This window comes from Sus scrofa, chromosome 2 (genome assembly GCF_000003025.6).
Source record: "Sus scrofa isolate TJ Tabasco breed Duroc chromosome 2, Sscrofa11.1, whole genome shotgun sequence".
NCBI lineage: Eukaryota > Metazoa > Chordata > Mammalia > Artiodactyla > Suidae > Sus > Sus scrofa.
The window spans coordinates 144,646,963-144,671,480 of NC_010444.4; the positions used below are offsets into that span (position 1 = coordinate 144,646,963).

Genomic DNA, 24,518 nt, shown 5'->3' on the forward strand with positions numbered 1-24,518 from the left:
TTCCTAGTATGTTAAAATGAATTTACTTCGTTCTATAGAAGTAGTAACCTGAGAAGTTGATGAATTCTATGAGAACAGAACTAACCTGAAAATTCCCATTACCTATTAGTATCTAGAATTTTTTGATTGCGATATCTCCACTGTATTTTTTTGACAGTTCAGTGGGACATGTTTTTTATAGATTATAAAAATCTGGAGATCTTTTTGCAAAGTGATTTTGGTAGAATTTGAATTTTTGAAAAGTAGCTCAAACTCAAGTTCTTAACTTCTCAGAATTCTATAGCTTTTTTTTTTTCTTAGCTGTTGAGAAGAGCTGTTTCTTTTCAGCGCATTCTCATTTTTTAAAAAATCCGAGAACCTGTCTAAATAATTGGGAGTTCAAAGTTTAGAGATCTCTTTAAATGCTCCTTATTCTAAAAATGTGTTTGCTATATTTGATCATAAGTTACAATGTTAGGTAGGGTTCAAAACTCTATAGCCTTCCTTGATCTTTGCATTGGATAGCTCACCTCTCGTGACTTCTTTTTAAATGTCACTTTCTTTCGAGCATACAGCCTCCTATCTGATTTTAATAATATCATAAAATAAATTTTATACTTTCACTGTTACTTTTTCAATAATTTTGTTGTTTTTAATGGTGAGTTTAAATTTAACATCAGTTCATAGGAATAAAATTAGTTCATAGGAATAAAATTAGTTCATAGGAACAATCAGTAGGAGGTTTAGGAGTTCCCGTTGTGGCTCAGCAGTAACGAACCCGACTAGTATCCACGAGGACATGGGTTCGATCCCTGGCCTTGCTCCGTGGATTAAAGATCCGGCATTACCATGAGCTGTGGTATAGGTCGGCAGACGTGGCTCGGATCTGGCGTGGCTGTGGTTAGGCTGGTGGTTACAGCTCCGATTTGACCCCTAGCCTGGGAACTTCCATATGCCAAGGGTATGGCCGTAAAAAGATAGAAAAAAAGAAAAAAGGAGGTTTAGCTGAGTGTAATATAAAACAGCGGATTGGGTTATCTACCTTCAAAAGCTAGTGTGATCTTAATTTACATTAGCTGGAACATTTTGTCTTTAAAAAGGAAGGAACAGCTCCTTGAAGCATTGGCGTCAATGGATAGATGTTATAGGAAGATAATATTGGGTTCCTTATATGACGGAGAAAAAAGAACATGAGGATTGGATTTGAATCATAGCTCAGTTCCTTCTTGGCCAGGTGACCTTGGACAGATGGCTCAGTTTCTCTGGGCCTCAGTTTCCTTATCTGTTACATTGGAATAATAACCCCTTCCTCCTGGGAATTGAGTGTAATAGTACAGCATTTGTAAGAAGTTAACACAGTGTCTTACACGTGATAGATTCTCAGTAAAGAGAGTGAATGTATAATTTTCAAAATATTTTTACATAGGACTTTTGTAAAAGTGTAGAATGAGCGCATATCAAAGGTTTATGAGGCTACCAGCAGAAATATAAAGCTAGCTCAGGAGAGGATAGGAGAGACTTACTGTCACAGTCACTGAAAGAAAGAATGCTGAAAATAAGATCAGTGCGTTAGATTCAAAACTGGTGGGAGTGGCTCAGCGATAATGATGAACCTGACTAGTATCCACGAAGCAGCCGATTTGATTTCTGGCCTTGCTCAGTGGCTTAAGGATTTGCTGTTACCCTGAGCTGTGGTGTCGGTTGTAGACGTGGCTCAGATCCGCTGTGGCTTTGGCTGTGGCGTAGGCCGGCAGCTGCAAGTCTGATTCAATCCGTAGCCAGGGAACTTCCATATGCTGCAGACAAACAAACAAACAAACAAAAAACTGGAAACTTGTTAATGTTCAATAGGGCAGTAAAACCTTAACTTTTAAGATTATCTTGTCTCTTGGACAGAAACTATTTGCATCTCTACCGGATGGAAATAATTTACAAACTTATTAATTTTAACTCGAGTCGAAACCTATTTTTCCAGAGACTGAGTCCTCATCAGTTATCAATAAGTCAAGCAAAAGTGACATTTCCCTAGAAAATTAATTAATAAGGGCCTGTGACACCCAGCTGTCCTCGAAAGGTAGGGATCGGGATTGAGAGGTAGAATCAGAGTCAGGTCACTTGGGTTTTAAAATCCCGTGGGAGAGGAGATGAGACATGCAGGCACCTTGAGGGTGGAAGAGGTCAGAACTGAGACCCCTGCCTTCATCAGGGATCCTTGGCAGGCTTCACCCTCATTGAAAATGTGGACTAGATTTTTGTTGTTGTTGATCCACTTTCCAGCACAGGATACAATAGGGAATTTATTTTTTCTATCTCAGCCTGGGCTCTGTAAGGAAATTTGTGACCACATTCAAATGTTTTCTTCCAACATTGCTCCGTGATACTCCTTGAGTACTGGCTGAAGAGTAAGTGCTTGACCTGCGGTACCTAGGATTTCCATAAATAAAAATCCTTTGCGTGTAAGTTCAGAATCATAAACACCCAAGGAAATAATTTGTTATCAACTAGAGTCAGTGGACGTGATGTGCAGGAGTATCAAAATTCACGACCTTCAAATAATAAAGTAATAGAAAATCCCACAGAGACCATAAAATAAATGCGTTACATTAAAAACAGAAAGAAGGAATTAAACCCAAAAGAACAGGTAGAGTTGGAAGAACCAAATAGCATTTATAGAAATGAAAATAATCATTAAAATCGAAGGTTCCAATACATAACAAATTAAACAAAGCTGTTGAGATACTTAATGAACAGAAACATAGACCTTAGAAGATTGCCAAAATGCAGTCCAGCAAAATATAAAAGTGAAAATGTTTGAAGAGAAATGGAAGACAGAATGCAAATAAGTCTATAGGAGAGCTAGAAGGTGAGACTATAGAAAATGGGAAGAGGTAATATTTAAGGAGATGACGGCTGATAATTCTCTTATATTGAGACAGAGCGAGTAGTCACATCACCTGCCAAAAGGAGGAATGAAACTAAGTCCAGTCATGAAATCATGCCATTTGCAGCAACATGGTTGGGACTAGAGACTCTCATACTAAGTGAAGTCAGAAGGAGAAAGACAAACACCATATGTGTCACTTATATCTGAAATCTAATATATGGCACAAATGAACCTGTGTCCAGAAAAGAAACCAACTCATGGACATGGAGAACAGACTTGTGGTTGCCAAGGGGGAGGGAGTGGGATGGATTGGGAGTCCAGGGGTTAATAGATGCAAACTATTGCATTTGGAGTGGATAAGCAGTGACATCCTGCTGTATGGCACAGGGAACTATATCTAATCACTTGTGATGGAACATGATGGAGGATAATATGAGAAAAAAATGTGTGTATATGTATAACTGGGTTACTTCACTGTACAGCAGAAATTGACAGAACATTGTAAATCAACTATAATAAAAACTTTTTTAAATAAAAAAAACTAAGCCCAATCACGAATACATCCTAGTGAAGCTGTAGAACCCTCTAGACAAAGAGAAAAATCTACAAAAAAAAAAAAAGAACTCTTGAGTAATAAGAGCCAAACAGCCATGGCCCAACTGGCATTAGGAAATAGTGAATGAACTTCCTGTCACTAGCCTTGCCCTTGACCCCATAAGTCCTGGTACAGCACCAGAGGTTTTTAACTGATAACCATTAGATATGGCATTTTAGAGCTGCAGGTTGTTTGTTCTACTTATTATCGCCTCTAGTTTTAGGCTCAATTACCTCCAGTGGTCTGAGTTTGGTGGTTAGCCTTCTTTCCTCCAGCGTTAGGTATTCTGGGCATCTAGTCAGAATAGCACTTGGCACACACCTTAGGGACTCCCCTGGCTTTGTGAGCAGGAAAGGAAATCTCTGGGTTTTGGGGTGTAGCCTTGCTTTCCTACGTTTCCCCTTTGCTTCTCCTTTCTGCGTGTGAATCCATACAGCGGTCTCCATTTGTTTGACTTAAAGAGCAGTTGGTCTGAAGCTTTCCCCACTTAGGAAGCATTGCTGGCAGGGGGTCACATGCCAGGATGTCTCAGGCATGGTCGGTAACAACAGAGTTAGGAGAGAAGGAGAAGGAGTGCTGGCAGGAGGATGCCTTTTTAGAGAAAAGGACAATACAGAAAATTGCTCCAGTCCTGGTGCAACAGTCCTGTTTCTTTCTCATCATTTTTCATTTTGCAGTCCATGCTGATACCAACAAGTCTCATGATATAGGGTTGTGACTTACACATTACCCCCAGTTTCTCTCTGGGAGACTAGTCCTTAAGTGTGTCTTTGGCTTCATTCCGAACCATTCTCAGTCCTTCTTTTGGCTTCTGCTAACAAAAGGGGGTTGTTTTCTGAGCCCTCTGGGGGACTCTGTCTCATCAGCCATCACCATTACTGATTTGCCTTCTTTTCTTATCTTTGCCATCTGACCAGACAGTGCTTTGGTGTCTGTCAGATCTTACGTTCTTCAGAGAACATAATTGCTTTTCATTCTTTTTTTTTTTTCTCTTCCTAACCCACCACACACACTGTTGAGCAGTTGTTTCCTACTGCCCCTCTGTGTGGAAACTGGATTATTAAATTTTTTGTCATTGCTGTAATTGAAGTGCCCACATTTCAATTTGTGCTGGGAGCGCTCCTCAGAATTTAACTGGATAAGACAGGAGAGAAGCTGGAGGGGAGATGGTCATGAAAGAGAAAAGCCTTTTATTTTCATAATGGCTTGAGCGTGCCCTTCCTGAGAGTGGGGAAAGCGGCTACCATGGCAACAGGTTCTAGTTTCCAGGCGGGCCCCAGTGGCACTGGTAGTACCGGAGTCTGGAGGGTGTGAAACAGCCACCAGGAGCAGCAGTGGCCTTTTTAGCAGGAGCTAGAATTAGCAGGCTTGCTTCTAATGAGTGCTGCCATGTCTCATAATTAAGACTCTATGCTATATATCCATGCTAGGTTGGTGGTAGTTCTTCCTCTGAGCTCTGTAGAAATCTGCCAGATGGCAGAGCCACGAGTCGAGGGCACAGGTCTTTAAGCCCCTCTCTGTCCCTAACAGAGAACCCTTCTAGTGGATGCCTGGGTGGGGAGTCTGCTCTGCTCTTGGTGCAGGCATGGTCCCTTCCAGCCCAGGCAAGCCATCATTTACCCTCTCCTCCCCAATTCCTGCATCTCAGGCATGGTGCTTGGTCCTGGCAAACTCTAGTCTGCTTGATCAGGAAACACCAGAGTGTGGGTCTTTTCTGTTAGGTCTTAGAAATGTCACCTCAGTTGTTTTCAAAGGTTCGCCTTCACCAAAGACTTATCTTTGTGTTAGCTCCCAAACATTTGGAAACTGTACTTTCTTTCTTTTTTTTTTTTTTTTTTTTTACTTTTTCCTAGACTAAGTTCTAATCATAGGGATTTTTTTTTCTCTCCAAACTCAGAATGCTGATCCTAATAAAACTTGCTCAACAATGCTTAGTTCTGCTAATTGCTGACTTCCTGCTAGACCTTAAATTAAAAGATCTGAAACATCAGATTCCGTAGTCACAGCAAATTCCAAAAGGAGAAATAAAACTAAGTCCACACAAATATGCATCCCAGAGAACCTGCAGAACACTCTAGACAGAGACAAAAAATCTGTAAAGAATCCTTGAGTAATAAACAAGAGCCCAACAGCCATGGCTGACAATTAAAGGTTGATCTTTAGGACTTGGTGGCCTGGTTACACTGCATGCCTCTTGCATCGCTCACCCAGGCTCCAGAGAGACAGGCTCTTTCAGTGAGCAGGGCACAGAATACCAGAGCAGAAAGCCTGGTTCCTTATCAAGGCTAGCTTCACTAATAACATCCTTTCCATGTACTCATCCATCACCCCTGCCTCGTTGAAGCTTCTGCTTAAATTTGTTCCAAAAATTGAAGTAGAGTTAATATACAGTGTTGTGTTAGATTCAAGTGTACATCAAAGTGACTCAGTAATACATGGATATTCAGCTATACATATATACCTGCACAGCTATATAGATCTCTTTCAGATTCTTTTCCAGTATGGGTTATTACCTATACAGTATAGCTCCCATACTGTGCTGAATGGTAGGTCCTTGTTGTTTACCTTTTTATATATAGTAGTGTGTATATATTAATCCCAAACTCCTAATTTATCTCCCCCTTCCCACCCCTCTGCCCCACTATCCCCTTGGTAACTGTAAACTGTTTTTTCTATGTCTGTTTCTGTTTTGTAGATAACTTCATTTGTATCATTTTTTAGATTACACGTATAAGTAATATCATGGGATATTTGTCTTCGTCTGACTGACTTTACTTAGTATGATAATCCACAGGTCCATCCATGTTATAGCAAATGGCATTATTTCATTCTTTGTTATGGCTGAGTCATGTTCTGTTGTATATATATACCACATCTTCTTTATGCATTCCTAAATGTCAGTGGACATTTAGGTTAGTTTTATAGTGTATAGTCTTACATTTAGGTCTTTAATCCATCTTGAGTTTATTTTTGTGCATGGTGTGAGAGAATGTTATAAGTTCATTCTTTTACATGTAGTTGTCCAGTTTTCCAGCACCATTTATTGAAGAAGCTATCTTTTCTCCATTGTATATTCTTTGTCATAGATTAACTGACCATAAGAGCATGGGTTTATTTCTGGGCTTTCTAGCCAGTTCCATTTGTCTGTTTGTCTGTTTTTGTGCCCACACCATACTGTTTTTATGACTGTAGCTTTGTAGTAAAGTCTGAAGTCTAGGAGTTTGATTCCTCCAGCTCCATTTTCCTTTCTTAAGGTTGCTTTGACTACTCAGAGTCTTTTGTGTTTCCATACAAATTAAAAAAATTTTTTCTAGTTCTGTGAAAAATGCCATTGGTAATTTGATAGGGATTGCACTGAATCTGTAGATTGCCTGGGGTAGTATAGTCATTTTGACAATATTGATTCTTCCAATACCAGAGCATGGTGTGTCTTCCCATCCGTTTATGTCATCTTCAGTTTCTTTCTTCGGTTTCTTTCCTCAGTGTCTTACAGTTTTCAGAATACAGGTCTTTTGTGTCTTTAGGTAGGTTTATTCCTAGGTATTTTATTCTCTTTGATGCTTTGGTAAATGGAATTGTTTCCTTGATTTCTCTTTCTAATTTTTCATTGTTAGGGCATAGAAATGCAAACAGATTTCTGTGTATTGTTTGTGTCAAGCAATTTTACTGGTTTCATTGATGAATGCTAGTAGTTTTCTTTAGGATTTTCTTTGTATAGCATTATGTCCTCTGCAAATAATGACAGTTTTAATTATTTTCCAATTTGAATTCCTTTTATTTCTTTTTCTCCTGTGATTGTTGTGGCTAGGACTGTGTGGCAGCCACAAACATTTGTATGCTGCCTTTCAAGTGTCCTGGTTCTCATTGAGATGGATAGGATATGGTGAAGTCAGTGGGGCTGATATTCTGAAGCTCGAGTTCCCTTCAGGTCCCTTGGCCATCAGCCTGAAAATAACCCACCCATATCATGCCAAGCACTGGACATAAATTGATGACCCAGGCACATGTGGTCTTTATCTGCATGCAGCGTACAGACCAGATGATGGGGAGATTATTTCCTTCCTGTAGAACCCATTTGTACTCCTGCACCACATACTGAGACAGCATTACCCAGCTTCATAGAGACAGATTTGCTATCTCAGTTTCTTTCTTGCCCATTAAATTTCATGAAAGACAGATGAATTATAACTACAGGAATACTTTAATACATATAGAAGTGTTTTTATTTTTTAAATATAGAAATAAGGTTCCATCCTTACCTGGTATGTCTTATTTGCCTGATACTTTTGGTTTGCTTTGCTGGAGATTAATTGTTATGTCTGGACTCTTAATAAAAAGTCATTGGGTCAATAAGCATTTGGACAAAATGTGATATAATTAATCAAAGAAATGAAACTTAAAATGTAATAGGCACAATATTGTTTGCTACTAATTAAAATTTTCAAAATAATATTGCCTAGGGCTCAGAGAAACAGGCATGCTAAAACATTCTAGGTGGGAGTGTAAATTGATGCAGGTCTCCGAAGTGAAAGTTTCATAATACATATTAAAATATTTATACCCTTCATCCAGAAATTCTGTGAATTTCTTCTAGAAAAAGAAAAATGTGCCAATATTAAAAACAACTGAATAAAAGGGCATTTCTTTCTTTCTTTTTTTTGCTTTTTTAGGGCAAGCCACATTTGCAGCATATGGAAGTTCCCAGGCTAGGAGTTGAATCCGAGCTACAGCTGGCCTACACCATGGTCACAGCAACACGGGATCTGAGCTGCATCTGAGACCTACACCACAGTTCACAGCAACGCCGGATCCTTAACCCACTGAGCGAGGCCAGGGATCGAACCTGCATCCTCATGGATCCTAACTGGATTCGTTAACTGCTGAGTCACAAAGGGAACTTCCTAAAAGGGGATTTCTTAAATAAATTATGGAATATCCATATGGTAGAATACTATACAACCGTAAACATTTTGAGCGAGACAGTGGGTGATATTTGAAAAATTCATAATAAAGCAACAAAAACAAGTTCTAAAACTACATTCATACACTGCGATTTCAGGTTGTTTTAAGATACACATGAGTGTCCATGTATGTGTATGTGCTTAGGGAGAACATAGGACAAACCATGTAAACCTTAAAAAAAATTTAGTTATTTCTGATTGGTGGAATTATGGGTGATCTTTATTTCTTTGTGTTTTTCTGTCTTTTTCAATCATTCCACAATGGATATTTTTCACTTAAAATACAAGAAATTCGGTGGCAGGGACACGTGCCTTGGTTTTTGTTTCCCTGATGGTAACACCAAGAGAAGGAATAAACGATAGCTGTTTTTAAATGGCCATTACACCTTAAAGACCAAACTGACAGCTAATGACATTTACCGATCCCATCTTAGGAGAGGCAGAAGCATTTTATAAGTAACACACTCTCTGTCTGTGCTGGGCCAGGGAGGTCATACGTGGGAGTGCATGTATTTAAGGCCGTGGACACGCAGATAGGCGTGTGTGTGTGTGTGTGTGTGTGTGTGTGTGTGTGTGTGTGTGTGTAGGCAAGTGTCATGGCCTCACAGAGCCATGGTCTTTATAGGAGTTGCATAAATTTGCATGTCGAAAGATGCTGCCTGTGCTGGGCTGACTACTGTCGTTCGCACTCCTGACTTATGGCCACATGTGCTCTCATTTGACGCCCCTGGTGCAACTGACTGCAGGCATCCTGTCTTCAGTGGGTCACAAGTCTGAAGAACTTTCAGTTGTGCTGGAGTTTTCTGAGACAGTCAGGTCTAGAACTGATACACTCATTTTTTCTTTGTTTTCTTTTTCTTTACAGCCACCCCCACTGCATGTGAAGTTCCTGGGCCAGGGCTCAGGTCTGAGCCACAGTTGCAACCTAAGCTGCAGCTGCAGCAACGCCAGATCCTTAACCCACTGTGCTGGGCAAGGGGTCAGGCCTGCGTCCCAGGGCTCCCAAGCCGCCGCTGATCCTGTTGCACCACAGTGGGAACTCCACAGCCACTATTTCTCTTTTTTATTTAAAAAAATCTTTTTGCATATTTCTTTCTTTTTTTAATGATTTTTATTTTTTCCATTATATTTGGTTGACAGTGTTCTGTCAATTTTCTACTGTACAGCAAAATGACCCAGTCTCTCTCTGTCTCTCTCTGTCTCTGTCTCTCTCTCTCTCTCTCTCTCTCACACACACACACACACACATATACATATTTTTCCCACATTATCCTCCATCATTCTCCATCACAAGTGACTAGATATCATTCCCAGTGTTATACATCATTATTTCTTGAAGCCACTTGCTGTTTGTTTGTTTGTTTGTTTGTTTGTTTGTTTGTTTTAAGCACTGGTTTTTATTGTGGCACCAATTCGTGGAGAGGACTTTTCTGGTGAGTGCGAGTACGAGTGATTTTTCCTGACGTCTATTTTGCGAACTCCCTCTCAACCCTGACCTTCCGTAGAGTAGCAGGCCTCCCTGATCCTTGATCTTTTATCCTCTCAGGTTTTCCAGATCCACCAGCTCTTTCTGAAGAGCTCCTCTTTGATTTATTTCTGCCTGCGTTAAGTGATTACTTAGCTGTTTATGTCACCCAGACGCATGCTGGCCCCTGTCACCAGGACTGTGGTGTGGTTCTCCCCTTCCATGTAAATTTCCAGAAGGTGGAGTGTTTCTTCCATTTGCAGGACCAAGCAGCAGATCTGTTAGAGACACGGTTTTAGGAGGAGTCGTTTCCGTACTGGGTTGAGGCCAGAGAGGTTGATGGGTGGGATGAGCTGCTGAAAGCCACAGGGCGGGGTCCTCGTTGTGTGGGAAACCGGGGGGTGGCAAGGATCCCCCTGCTTCCACTTGTGCTAAACAGCTGTCGACACAGACTTGGGAATTCCTGTGGAAAAGAAAGCAAACGCACCTAGACTGTCATTTTTAAGGAGCTCTCAGGCAGGCGCTGATGTTTGCGGTTGAAGATGGGACTTGGTACCTGCCTGTGTGTTTGCACATGTGAGCTGCCGCCTCCTCTCTGTCTACTGGATGGACTCCTGGATCAACCAGCACGGCTCACACATCTCCCCCTTAGCACGAGGCCTTCCGCAACCTGCCCCAGTGGGGCCTCCTCCCTGGTTCTTAGCACACGCTTCTGTTTCATGTCTTCTTGCCACTTTCACCGTCAGACCTTCTCACTGATGGGTTTCTGTACTGTCTCCCTTCCTGTGAAAGCAGGGATCTCGCCCGACAGGGTCACTGCTGCAGCCCAGTGCCAGGAAGCGGTGTGGAATCTCACGTGTGTTGAGTCATAGTTGGGTATGAGCGGACATGGTTTGTGTAGGAGCCTGCAGAAGACAGGCGAGCTGGAGCTGAGAGGGAGGGCGAAATGGCATGGCCGGAGATGGGAGAGATGGGGGGGTCAGATCATGTGGGTGACCATGAGGGGTTTGGAGTCACTTGAGGACCCTATGTTCATTAGGTTGTTTCCTCTCGAGAGGTTTACGCATACCCAGGTTGGTCTGCTAAAGTCACTTCTTGATGGCATTTCTCCTGGGGCTTGTGTGCCGCTGTGGCCTTGAGTGTGTCTTTACCTGCCCTTCATTCTCTTCCTACCTGCTGTGGCAGCCACGAGGCATCCTTCACCCACCTTTGCCCCTGCAGAGCAAGGTGACAAGAGCTAAGGTGTCAGGCTTTGATGGCTACACAATTGGAAGCATTCCAGAAGCACATTATCAAACACCTTGACTTCCCCATTGAAAAGTATCAGGGTTGAGCTTTGCAAATGATACCTTCCAAGAGCCTGAAGGACGGGGGTCAGGGCCCAGATCTCTGCTTCACTCTTTGAATCATTCATGTCTGTGTTTCCAGACACTACCGGCTATTTTCTGACTAATGATATGTTGGTTTTCGCACATCGGAGCTGCAATTCCTGTTTGTCGACACCGCAGTTTGTTTGATAATTTGCTCCCAAAGTAGTAGAATTCAGTGAGTCTCCAGTTTTGTGCTTCCTCGGGAGGAGGACAAGTCAGGTTTTGCCTGGCATGCCTTGAAGTAAGAACGCGACTGGCATGATTCCCTGATGAATCTATTTTTGTGGTTACGGCTCTAAACAACAGAAGGGTGTCTTCACTCTTATTCGAGCATGCGCCATTGTATATATATAAACACAATTATTTGCTATGTATAGATGAATAAGATGAGCTGCTGTTGACTTATTTAGGCTTAAGCTTACATTGAAATTTTAGACACTTGGTGTTGAAGTTCTATTCTCATAACCATGGAAGCCATTTCAAACTCTCCATGCACTCTTTGAGTATAATTTAATTACAGCATCTCTTCTTGATAAATGACCATGTGAAAAAGAAAGAGACTTTAGGAGACAACAGTTTAGATGCAGCAAGGAGCTAGGAGATGTTGGCACAGAACTTCATGAGCGGGGAGACGTACGAAGGTGTACTCACGCAGACTTTTTTCCAATTTTTGTGGGTTGTGAAACACTTGTGGTTTTTTTTTTTTTTTTTTTTAAGAGAAATTCTATTCCTTAGTAGCATCAGACATGTGAACATATATATAATGTTGGTGTCCCCTCACATAACTCTTCACGGATGTCTGAGATCTGGGATTTCGTCTTTCTTGGTTAGTATTAACTGCCCCCCTGAACGTTTCCAGGGGTGTCAGCTCTTGCTTATGAAGAGCGATGAACTTGAAATAGCTTTTGCTGTATGAATTTCCTATTCACATGTGATTCAGACGTTCCTTGACAGCACATGTAGGTTTATAAATTCCAGTCATTTTGGTACACCGGCCCTTGAAATAAAGCCAGCTCTTTCAGCATAAGCCTTCCAGTCTGTTGCAGACTCATGCCGAAGAGTGCAATTTTTTATCGGCTGTCTTTTTGAGGTGATGCCTTTTTGGCATCTTTCAAAAATAGGCCAGTCAGATGGGTTGTTCCCTGGTTTAAAAAATCTTCATGAAAGGAGAACAATTAGCCAGGGTGTCTGCGTGGGTCTGTGTTTGCATGTATGCATCTCTCTCTCTCTCAATCTGCCAGTTTCTCTCTCTACCGGTTACCTTTCTCATAATCCTGTCAGTGGATTTGGAATCTTGATTCTGCTTCCAGAGAGGATTACGGTCATTTCACTGAAGCAGCAAGGAGGCTCACATTTCATGGAAAGCGAGGAGCCCTGACTGCTTGTCTCAGCGTCTCTATTAGAGGAGCTGAGCGAGGCAGTAAAGGGCCCGCCCTTTAACCTTGGGCGTAGCTCCTTTTGTCCCTGACCTTTCCTCTGTCACACAGGTTTAGTATAAGGATTTGCTACTTGAATTAATGAGAGGTTGTTAAGATGGGCAGCGCTTCATGATGTGTTTGAGATCAGTGCTGTCTATAGGTGACCGCTCCCTAAGTCCAGGTACCACTCACCTGGAGACTGGTGCTTCGGGCCTGCAGTTCATTGGCTAGACATTGTGTTCCTTCACCCTCCTCCCAGAGAAGTGGGGGAAAGGCTTAGCACAGCGGCTCGGGGGAGCATGTGGCAGAACCTCAGAGACTGGCCCCCGTAACACAGACATTGGTGCCAAGGCACAGCACCTCGCACATTTCGGTTACGCGAATAAGTGTGAAGGGTGCTGGGTTCCGATCATCACTTGTCCTGAATTCTCGCGCTGGGTTTGATGCTAGTTGGTGAGGTTCTATCTCTTGTGCCCCTGGCATTGGGCCATTTAAGTCTTAGTCATTGAGACCTTTCTGAGGCTACAGAGAGGCATAACTAATACGATGGCATCCCTCTGATTAGAAGTTTCTCCTGGCTTTTCATCCCACTGAGCGGAGAGGGAAGCTCTTGCCGCAGCCTGCGAAGTCCTACTGGATTCCCCGGGCTGTTACCCGACTTCTCCTGAGAGCTTCCCCTTCACTCGCTCTTGACAGGTGTGCTGGCTTTCGCTGGGGTTGCCTCCTCGGTGACACCTTCCCTCAGCACCATGCCTAAAACTGCCAGCTGTCCCCCAGTGCTCCCCTCCCACCATAGATTTTATTTGCTTATTGTCTGTCCAACCCCAAAAGAATGTAAGCTTTTAAAGCAGGGAATGGGGGGGGGGGCGCTGTCTGTCTTATTCACAGATGTAAGCCCAGCACGTAAAACCAATCCCTGGCACATAATGGGCTCTGGGAGATATTTGCTAATTGAGAAATAGATGACGAACTGTTGGCCTCTGTGCTGAGTCGTCTTTGCACCTCCTTTCTTGGGTAGACAGTCCAAAGTCCCCTTCTCCAGGGCCTGCCTTTTAGGAAAGTGCTCCCCTCTAGATGACAGGCTGAGCCATTGAAGGAAGTGACACCAGCAGCAGCAGCAGATGCATTTGCAGTGCATGGTGACATCAGATTGGTGCATACAAGGGCAACTCTTCAGCCTCCTCTGTGCTCCAGTGTCTCACTCTACCTTGGAGAACATGAGCCTCAAAATAAATCAGTCAGTGAGGATACACGTGAAAGGACTTTAAAAAGACTGTAAAATGCTTCGAGCATGATAATTACACTGGACTGTAGAATGGACTCTTACACAGTTTGAAATAGTTAAGTAATTTTCCAGGAAGCCGGCTTCCCCGGGCCAGCTTCTCTGCAGGTCCCTCTGTATGTGAGCAGCGTGCTTCCCCGTCTGGGCCTGTGGACAGGGTCCAAGAATACAGCTACAGTCCAGAGTCTGAACCAGCCAGGATCGGAGCCGGGAAAAAGCTCATCCATGAACCCCTAGGTGGAAGGGCTGTGCCTTCCACGTACACAAAACTATTCAAATACCAAGTCGCTGAGGCCGCGTAGGGCAAATAGAATTCAAGTTGGCCTTCTGTGCGTCTCTAAATGACTGTGACTAATTTAGGAAAACGAGGCGGCTTAGCAGCAAAAGTATAATTCTTGTTGTTAATGAAACCTGGCCTGTCCCGGAGAGGGCCAGTAAGTCCCATGGCCCAGATTAGTTTTCTCCCCGTAGAAAAGCTTTGGGATTTTATACTGTTGGTGAGCAGAGGTGAACCTAGTATCCTTGTTTGCTTTCCAAACATCCTTTTAAAAATAATCTGGTTCTCCTTTTATCCATGTTCTCTTTAAGGCTAGGCTACATAGAAAAGGAAAGAGGCAAGAGAGATACAATGGCAGGTTATATACCGTATGTTTCTCACACGTGTTTATGTGTACTTGCACGCACACATGCATACGCGCACACACACACGCGTGAGCACGCGCGCACACACACTGCATGGCACCAGAGCACTTAGGAGCAGTAGCTCTGGAATCAGAATGCAGACTGCCTGGCATCAGATTCCAGCCCTGTCACTTACACAGCATGGGACTCTGGACAAATTTCTGGGTTTTCTGAGCCTTCGCGTCTTCTCGGAGGACAGTGATGGAACTTACCTCACACGGTTCCTGGAAAGGTCAAATGAGGCCGTCAGCTCACAGTAAGCGCTCAGTCAGTGTCCGTTGCTGCTACTGTCGGTGCCGATCTTAATAATCCAAGGCAGGAAGAAAATAAAGGGATTTCAGGAAGGAAAGGTGCGAGGCGGGAGGCACTACTCTCGCGGGTTTAAGTGCTTTGGAAAAAGGCTGGTATAATACCGTGCGTGGATGCTGTATTTTGCATTGCAGATTCGATCACTCAGCGTAAGAAGGATGAGTAGAGCCCAAGTGTATTTCCTGGCCTTCATACCTTCCACGTTGGCATGTGGCCAAGGAGAGCCACCTGGTTTGTTACGTGCCGTCGGTGTCGGGGTGAGGCTCCTCCTCCGACTGTTGTCCCCCACCAGTAGATGACAGGAAAGTTGAAACCGGGCATTTGGTGCCCCTGAGCCTCGATAACCTTAGAGGAAGGTGGCTTCCCGAAGCTTGCATGCGGTTCTCCCCCCACCCCATCACCTGATAAGGGCACACACTGCTGGGCCCTGGGGATGAGGGAGTGAGGAAAGCTAATGCCACCCCAGTTTTCCTGGAGCTTCTAGTGAGTGGAAGAGACACATAGTGACACGTCTGTGGTTAATGACTTAATTCACTAAGTGTCGGAAGGAGGATTGAGGAGTTGTAAGGAGGTGCCTGACCTGGTTTGGGGTGTCCAGAAAGACCTCTTTGGGAAGTGAGTGGTACTTAACCAGGGAGGTAGATCAAGAGGGGCTGCAGCGCTCCCCTGGGGGGAAGGGGGCAGGATTCAGCATTAGGAAGGAAGGCCCCCAGGCCTAAGAGAGTTTTAGCCCAGAGATCCATGGACCAAGGGGGGCACAGTGGAGAAGGATCCAAGAGATCAGTGGATCCTGTGGGATCTTAGAGTCCAAGACTTTTCAACTTGGAATTAAAAAAACAGGAGTCTTGGGTGGGTTTAAACAGGTAGTGGCCTTGGATTGGAGGAGACCCGAGTGGAAATCGAGCTGGGTGCATGCTCAGATTTGGGAACAATCTCCACTTTAGACTACAAGCCATAGGCAAAGAGGTACCCTGACTTTGCTGCATTCACCCAAATCCTTTTTCCTTTGCTCTGAAGAATTGTCAGCACCCAGTAGGTGTTCAAACTGATGTATGTGATATTTAACATCTTAGCCATGTGAAATACAGTTTATACATTTCCCCGGAAGTGGAGGAGACATGGATTTACAGAGCTTTGAGTCACTTGATGAAAGCAGAGCAGCCTGCAGGGCGCATGGGCAGCTGTGATCGTCTTTCCGGGGCTCGGGAAACCATTTGTTGGACCCTTCCTCCTTTTTTCCCTTTCAATTCCTTCTTCTCTCCCGAGCTTGGAGTGTTCACTCTTTCAGGAGGAGAAAGCATCTCTCTGACTCTGCCAGCCAGCTACAAATGGAGTGAGTATTTGAGGGGTATTTCTGCATTTTCACGTTTTTGTGAAGCACAAAGCCGTGTTCGCTGCAGGCAGGGAGGAGCAATGGCATTTGGTCAGGTATTCCTCTCACAGGCATACGGGCTTTTTCGCCCCCTTCTTCCAGTTGAGTCATTTAGGTGGTGAGGGAGGGAGCCCCTTTTTCTGCCACATGCTCAAGCATGTAACTGCTCTCTCTATTCACTTTTGGCTGGATTTTCTGGGGGAAAAGAATGCCTCTTTGAGCCCAGCTGTACTGATCCTGAGTAGTGGGGGAGTCGCAGGGTGCTGATGTGAAGGTTGTGGGCGCTGCAGCTGCACTGAATCCCTTTCCTGACTCTGCCCCTCATTAGCTGTGTGACCTCAGGCAGATGACTTAACTTCTCTGTGCTTCCGCTTCCTCATCTGTAAGACGACAGTGAGAGTCTTACCTACTTGTCTCAAGACAGTCTCTTGAAGATGACACTACGTTAAAGTGCCCATCAGATGCCCTCACGCAGTGATTCAAAGCTTCAAGTCTGGCTCTAACTGGAAAGCCCGCCCCAGAGAGATATTGAGTATGGTTGGTGAGCATGACCCTAGTCGGTACACAGAAACATTGGTTTTAAACTCTCATTCTGGTGCCAGCCATTGGACAGCCCAGCAAAGCTGTATTTATGGTCCTGATGGGTGTCTGTGGCAGAGGCCCCTCCACGGGTCCTGTCTCATTAAGTTCAGGTGGTGTCCAGGCAACGCACATACACAGTTTGATTTAGTGGAAAACTCCCAGCCAGTGGTATTAAGGATCCCCCGCCCTGTTCCCTCCTATATGCTAAAGATGAATTTGAAACTTGTGGAAGGAACCACATTGACAGCCCTGGAAACCCAGCTTGCCTTGGGATGCCACAAAAAAAGGAGCGTCTTGGCACAGAGCGTGGAGCTTCTTGGGTAGGATGAGTGCTGTTCTCTGCAGCTCGAGTGCCCACCCATTCAACCACTTTCAGAACTGGTAGCCCTGGGCCTGCCCAGTACCTGCCTGGGTGCTGCAGAAAACCACCCCCCCGGGGTTCCTGATCCGGCCCCGCCCTGAGCCACTCCTGAGCAGGGGTGCAGTCGCTGTCAAAGGGGCCCGTGGGTTGACCGCACACATCTTCACTCAGAGGAGAGAGCTCTGTGTGGCTTCTTGTCAGAGGAGTGTTGAGAGCCGGGCTCTGGATGGTGAGGGCAGGGCTTGCTGGGCAGGCCAGGGGCACGTTGGTGCCTGGGAAGGCAACGTTTGTGTGGTGGCCTTGCAAGAGCGTCTTGTGAGGCTCTCAGCCTGTCCTGCCAGAGATGCTTATAAGGAAGGGATGGGAAAAAGGAATCGTTTTGAATTTTTCTATGGACTTTCATTATAAAATTTATAGAAAATAGAGATTTTCTAGATGTATAGATTTCTAGAAAATATAGATTTTATAGAAAATATGGATTTTCGATCTTAGAGATTTCTAGAAAATATAGATTTTTTAGAAAATACAGATTTTTGATCCTTAGAGATTTCTGGAAAATAGAGATTTTCGAAAAGCATTTCATAATTTTTAAAAAGGAAGAAACTAAAGCAAAGAATAACCAGAGGAAAATACAGATAGCTAGGGTAGGGTAACAGAAGCCTTCAATACAGGCGGTTAGGCTTCTTGTCCCAGGCAGAAGCAGGCCCCTTAGCAGGATCCCTCGTAACACCACCAACTCACAGGGCGACTTGAAATGGGCACTTGTTGCTACTTCCACTGCTGTCATCCCCACATCTTGACCGCCACCGTGGACAATACCGGCTGTCATTTATTAAGGCGTTGTTTCAGGCCAGGAGATGTACTCACCTGATCCTGCTTCATCCGCCTTTACCTTTATGCGGTGGATATGATGGCTTCTATGTTACAGGTGTTAGAAGGGGTTTAGCGAAGCCAGGTGACCTGCCTCCTGTCATCCAGCTGGGAGTCTCTGTCTGTCTGACTCCACCCACATGCTGTGCTGTGGTCCTTGGCCTTTCCCCCCCCATGTTTGTAAGTTGGAGATGACACTTGGACTTCTCATAGCCCTAGCATGGCACTTCTAAGTCAGGATGCAAGAGTGGCTTGCGACATTGACTTAGGAAGCCAATAAATGGAGAGACTAGAATCAAAAATAACAGAACCTACCACACTTACTGTTTCTGAAACTTGTGTTTCGGATAGGCATGTGTGTATGTGTGTGCCTCTCTCTCTGCATGTATGTATGTACTACCAAGATGCTATGCGGGGAAATGGATTTCCATCCATGAGTCATTGTCAGAACATTTGAGAACTGCTATCCTAGACCTGTTAGATGCGGTTCAAACAAACATAAAAAACTGTCTAAAACACCTAGCAAGTGTAGTTGTCTTCCTGGGCATCGGGAGCTGAAGCGGGCAAATGAGAGGTACAGGTTGCTGTGCTGTTGCTGTGCTGTGACTCCACCCAGCCAGCCCATCTCAGATCATGCTCATCGGTCACCACTGCTGTGTCCAGTGGAGCCAGGACTCAGCTTGGACGTTCCTTGAAGCAGCACTGCAGACCTCAAGGGGCAACCTGTTTGCAAACCTAGCAAGAGGCCTAGGTATCGTTGAAGTCCAGTCGGTGGTGGTTCATTTATTTATGTATTTATTTTGTCTTTTTAGGGCGCACCCGCAGCATATGGAGGTTCCCAGGCTAGGGGTGAATTGGAGCTGTTGCCACCGGCCTACACCACTGCCACAGCAATGCCAGATCCGAGCCACGTCTGCAACCTACACCACAGCTCACAGCAATGCTGGATCCTTAACCCACTGAGCGAGGCCAGGGATCGAACCTGTGTCCTCATGGTTCCTAGTCGAATTCTTTTCCGCTGTGCCACGATGGGAACTCCTTTTTTTTTTTTTGTCCAGGACCCGCCCTTGATCTCAAGTACGCCCAGTCCTCCTGGAGCTGACTCTCATTTAAACGCTAGGAAAACAGATGTGATCCTAGGACAGCCTGGGCGGCTCTGCATTACAGGCCCCAAAAGAGTTGGCTCTGTCCCCTCCCCTCATGGTACTGCCCCCCGCCACCCTCTTCATCTGGAAGCTGTTGACCTCCGTCTGCCTCTCAGAGGCGTCAGACCACTCCAGAGGCCCCATCCATCTTCCTTTGAAACAAAGGTGGCACGAGGGCCCTTTGCCATGGTCATTTGCCATGGAACCCGCACTTTCCGCATTGCCTGTAATTCATGAGGGAGGCGCAGGAACGTGGGGTGCAGATCCCCCGCCAGCTGCCCTGATAGCGTGCCCCTTGGGAGGTGCCCTGCTCTCAGCCGGCAGACTCTTAGAGGTCATGGAAGGAACCAGGCCTTCCCCAGGCTGAAATTGCACGTGGAACTGTTTCCCCGCAACGTGCAAAGGAGGCCTGCGGCACGGGCAGCTGCCTGAGGAGGCGTCACGGAAGAGTCCACGTGGACCTAGAAAAGGCACGTCCAGGACTCCCACCCTGCTGCACGGGGCCTCGTGTGTGTAGATGCTAAGTCAAGACTCAACACGGCATTCTGGGCTGTGTCGGGAAGAGCCCGAGCTGCTCCATTACCAACGGAGAAAGCAGGCTCTCTGTACTTGATAGACCTCACTAATGAATGAGTCCCGTGGCCTTGGCTGGACCAGGCTTCCCAGCGCGGTGCCAGCCTGCCTCCCACACACGGGTAAATTCATCAAGCCATAATGGATGGCTGGTGCCAGCAGAGGCTGAGGTGTGCGCCTTTCTCTCTGGGCTGCATAACGATCTCAAGCCATTCATTATTCATTCCAGAGTAATGAACATAGCCGACCAAGTTGTGAGCAGTAATAATCGAGTGATAGATCAATTTGTTACTTGAGTGTGCCAAAAGGTACTGGGAGGTAGTCATGAAAGGTGCAGCTTTTTTCTCCCAACGTTTCACAAGACTTAGATCGATGTGGGTTTTTTTTTTTTTTTTTTTTTTTTTTTAGGTTCTAAGACAAAATGGATCAAAGGAAATGAATTATGTTGGTTAGCCTCAAGCTTATTTGTGTTCAGAGATGCTTATCCACAATTACCTTACCTTTTTTCCAAATGCCTTTGGTCGTTGAGGCCTGCACATCAGAGTAATTATGACTCACTCATTAAATCTAAGCATTGGAACCTAGCTCCAGACTTTGGAGAAGGAGGGTGAGATAGTTAAGATCCATTCCCCAAAAATCATCAAGAATAACTTGAGGTGTTACCGGTAAGTCGCTGGGTTGAGAGTAACTGTCGTGCGTGTCTACGGCAATTCCCATCGTCTTTGCACACTCACTCCACACTTGTGTTTCGCCTGAGCCAGGCCCAGCTCTCAGCGCAGGTGCTACCAATGAATAAGCGCGTCTCTATCCTAAGGCAGCAGCTGAGATGTTAATAACATGTAATAAATCCAGGCGCCCACCCTCCTGCCTTCCTTGAGGGCTGGGGGGTTGGGGGAGACGAGGCAGAGACTTCAGAAAGGGAGACTTCAGAAGGGAAGAGTGCCCTTCGAGCTGCGCCGTGCAGATCCACAGTTTGCCAAGCAAGAAAGAAGAGTCAGCGAGTATTCTAGGGCGAGGAATGGCCAGGAAGAAGAAAGAGGATGGATGGCGGGGTATTGTAACAGCCGTCACTACGCGCATCACCCTTGATCTGCACAACCATCTCTGGGTTGATGTATTTATTCACCCCCACCCCCTTTAAAAAAAAAAAAGAAGATGAGGAGCCCAAAGCTTAAACATGGTGTTCCTTGCCCAGGGAGGGCTTAGAGATGCGTTAGAAAAAGGTCTGCTATTTCACAGGAGTTTGGACTTGGTATTAAAAAGTACGGCGCCTACCGCTGGTTGATGGTCCCCACTAGGGGAACAGTCAGCCGTGGAAGCGTTGCTGACCCCCGCACATGCACTGTGTCCCTCTGTCCCCTCCTAACAACTCAGGGTCGTGTGCGGCTGTCGTCGTTTTCAGCAGAGGACAGTCTTGCGCGGAGCTGCGTCGGAGGCAGCAGCTGGTGGTGACAGGCAGGATGCAGCTGAACCCAGAGAGTCCAGCCAGGGAGCCTCCTGAAGAGGCTGTTCTTTCAGTCAGATGAGGGTTGCGAAGCGTGATGCTGTAAAGTGATCATCATCCAAACTCTCTATTTTTGTATCGGGCTCCAATTAAAAGTGCTTTCATACCTAAAGAGCTTGTTGGTTCATTGACACAAGGGGCTTCTGTGATGGGAGGGCAACGTCGACTGACTTGGCTCCTTCGGGAGGGAAGGGGAAGGGCACGGCATTCACTTCCTGCACAAAGAAGCCCATGTTGAGAGTCCCAGGCTTCCAAGCAGCTTGTAAATACACAGACTTGCTGATGGACGGAGCCCCAGGACCCAAGTCCTTCCCCCGGCCAGGTAAGACCTTGACCGGCTGGCTTAATGCATTCCAACTGGCAACCGGACCCAGTTCTGGGCTGAATCTGTACATAGCATCAGGAGAGTCAGCTAGAATTCAGAGAGTGTTTGTAAACCCTTCTTACATGGACCAGAAACAGGCTAAGGCATCCGTGGCAGCATCTTCTTTGACAGGTGTCACCCAGCAGTCAGAAAGCAGATTCCCTTCCTGATGGGGCTGTCCCACAGTTAAAGTGTCATAGACCCAGCCACCCCTTTCAGAGGAGGGGTTTTTAAGAAATGAGACCTTTACCCTGGAAAATTCAAGAAAAAAAACCCATCTGCTAATAAAACCGGTTAATGTAGTCTTCAGCAAAGGCTCAGGTTCAAACCCAGCACTTAAAGCAATAGAACCTCTTTTCTTCCTACAAAATGCAAATATCCAAGAGAAACAGTGCAGACATTTATAGAATTGTGTGAACAAAATAGGCGGTATAAATAGCAGTAAATGCTAGGGAGGAACGTTTGTGCAAACGGCCATCTCTGCCCAGTTTCTCTCTAGCTTCTAGTAATGAATAGTTTCCTTCTTCTAACAGGTGATTTAGGAAAGCCCCTAATATTTTTCTAACAATCCTGAATGGTCGTAAATTTTCACATATTTGTTGTCAAGAGATAATTTGTATGTTTTTATGCACAGGGCAAGCAAATGGACACTGACGTTTTATGACTGTGTTGGGGTGACCTGGGTGTGGAGTTCAGATATAGGTTTGGGGAGTTGTTTTGTCTAAAAATACGCATATGTGTTAGGAGCTTGCTTGGACCCAACTGCTACTGACCCTGTGTGTCCTTAGACCTGGAGTGCACGTGATAACGTAAACACAGCCATGCCCATGTATATACAGTAGTGCATTTTAATTTGTGTTTATGCCATACGTTTTACTTAACAGAAGCCACGTGTCTCATGTGATGGGGCTCGAATGCTTTGAGCCGAAAGTGCTCAAATTCCTGACTGACTACCCATTTCAAAACATGTGGTCTCTTTTGGGCCTGGGTTTGCCAATGCATTCAAGCCGTCCAGTGTTTTTATATTTGCACTAGAAAAAATGCTCATGATCCCAGCGGTTTAAGCAACAGCCAAGTATAAATGTTGTAACTAAGAGGGCTTAGCAGTTACCTGGATTTGCAGAGCTGGGATTCAAATGTGCAAAGGTTCACATTTTGGAAGACAGCTGCTTTGGTTGGTTGCTTGTTTCGGGAAAAATGGAAATTGTACGGGGTGGCATATCCCGAAAGAGCAACATAGCCTGAACCCTAGAGATTTCTGAACCTTGGGGAGGCAAAACCATGAACAGAAGAGCCTCCCTTTGGACTCCAAGGACATCTGAACGTGTCCCCACGTTTGGCTCCTCCCAGATGCGGAGCCTGAGAGAGGAAGGGTACAGGCAGCCAGGTGTCTGTTTGCACACTATTGCTCTCACCCGGGCCGTTTCGTTTCCTCCCCCGCAGTGTCGCTAACAACCACAAGCAGAATTTGATGACCGTGGCCAACCTTGGCGTGGTGTTCGGACCCACGCTGCTGCGTCCTCAGGAAGAAACAGTGGCAGCCATCATGGACATCAAGTTTCAGAACATTGTCGTTGAGATCCTCATTGAAAATCACGAAAAGGTAATCAGTCAGATACCACCCTTGCCCCCTGTGCCCGCAGAACCGACGTCGGGGAAGCTGACTTGGAACTGGCTTGCAGGGTCGACTCAGGGTCGCCCCGCTGGTGGCTCTTACACTGGCGATGGTGACGCAGCTGCTGATGGTGGCAGCGATAGCCATCTTGGGATGGCACAAGTGGCAGCAGTGGTGGTTGTGGTGGCGGTGGCGGTGGGCAGCCCCTGGAGCGTTTCTTTGGTGGCAGCACCTGTGCTCAGCACTTTGTATATGTTGTCCTTGTAACCACATGACAGTCCCGTGAAGGAGGTGCCCCTAAGAGCCCCATTTTGAAAATACCCTTGACCCTTTTTTTTTTTTTTTTTCACTTGGTTGTCTTCTTCTTAGGAAAATTTTTGAGCCTTTTAGTATTCGGAATAGTAAATGGTTTTCATTTGTGTCGCAAATATTTTCCTAATCTGTAGTTTCCTTCCAGTTTCGTAAGTGGTGTATTGTTTCATACTGTGTGTGTGTGTGTGTGTGTGTGGTCTGTCTTTTCCTTTAGGGCACTGGAGTTTCTGGTCTATCTTTAGAAGCTCTCCCTCACCCCACATAATGTGCTATGTCAACACAGCTGCCCTTAAAGCCTGGGAGAGGGGTCATGAAGCTCCACCCATCTGTCCCATCTCACTTCCTGGTAGCAAATCCTATGAAGCTTCTCAGAACCTACAGAGTCCCCCAGGGCACCGTTTGACAGCCAAGGTGCTAAGATATAAAACTTCCTCCGAAGTGAAACCTTTTGCCCAGAATGCCGCATGAATTGAGCTAGATCGCCTGCCAAGTCAGTGTAACTCTGACCATTGGCCACCGCGCCGATGGCACACCACCGCCACCATCCGCCCTCGTCATCTCTCGTCTGTATTTTTATGAGAGCCTCCTAATTTGTTTCCCCGCTCCCACCCTTGAACTGTCTACTCTCCTGGCAGCCACCAGATTTGTTTTCTTTTTAATGTGAGGTCAAATCACATCAGTTGTCTGCTCGGAACTGCCCAGGGGCCTCCCGTTTCACTGAGCTCTCACGGGAACCCAGAGTGTCCCGCACGGTCCCCTCCCCTTGGCGACGCCTTCCCTGGCCCCGTGGCACTCAGCACTTTCTAGCACACCATGTGATTTACTTACTGATTACCGTTGTTGTCTTTCTGACCTCTTCTAGAACGTTTGGTTCGT

The 24,518-nt window shown here is 45.5% G+C and overlaps 1 protein-coding gene across 14 annotated transcripts in view; it reads left to right on the plus strand.

Moving 5' to 3' along the window:
* Positions 1-24,518, plus strand: part of ARHGAP26 (Rho GTPase activating protein 26) — a 476,857-nt gene that overhangs the window by 345,729 nt on the left and 106,610 nt on the right. For all 14 annotated transcript variants that reach the window (XR_002342097.1, XM_013987610.2, XM_021085444.1 and 11 more), the window contains one exon: positions 23,159-23,318. Coding sequence is in view for 13 of the 14 variants with exons in the window: in XM_013987610.2 (XP_013843064.2) it covers positions 23,159-23,318 (160 nt within the window). In the remaining variant the exon portion in view is untranslated. The remainder of the gene's footprint in view (positions 1-23,158; positions 23,319-24,518) is intronic.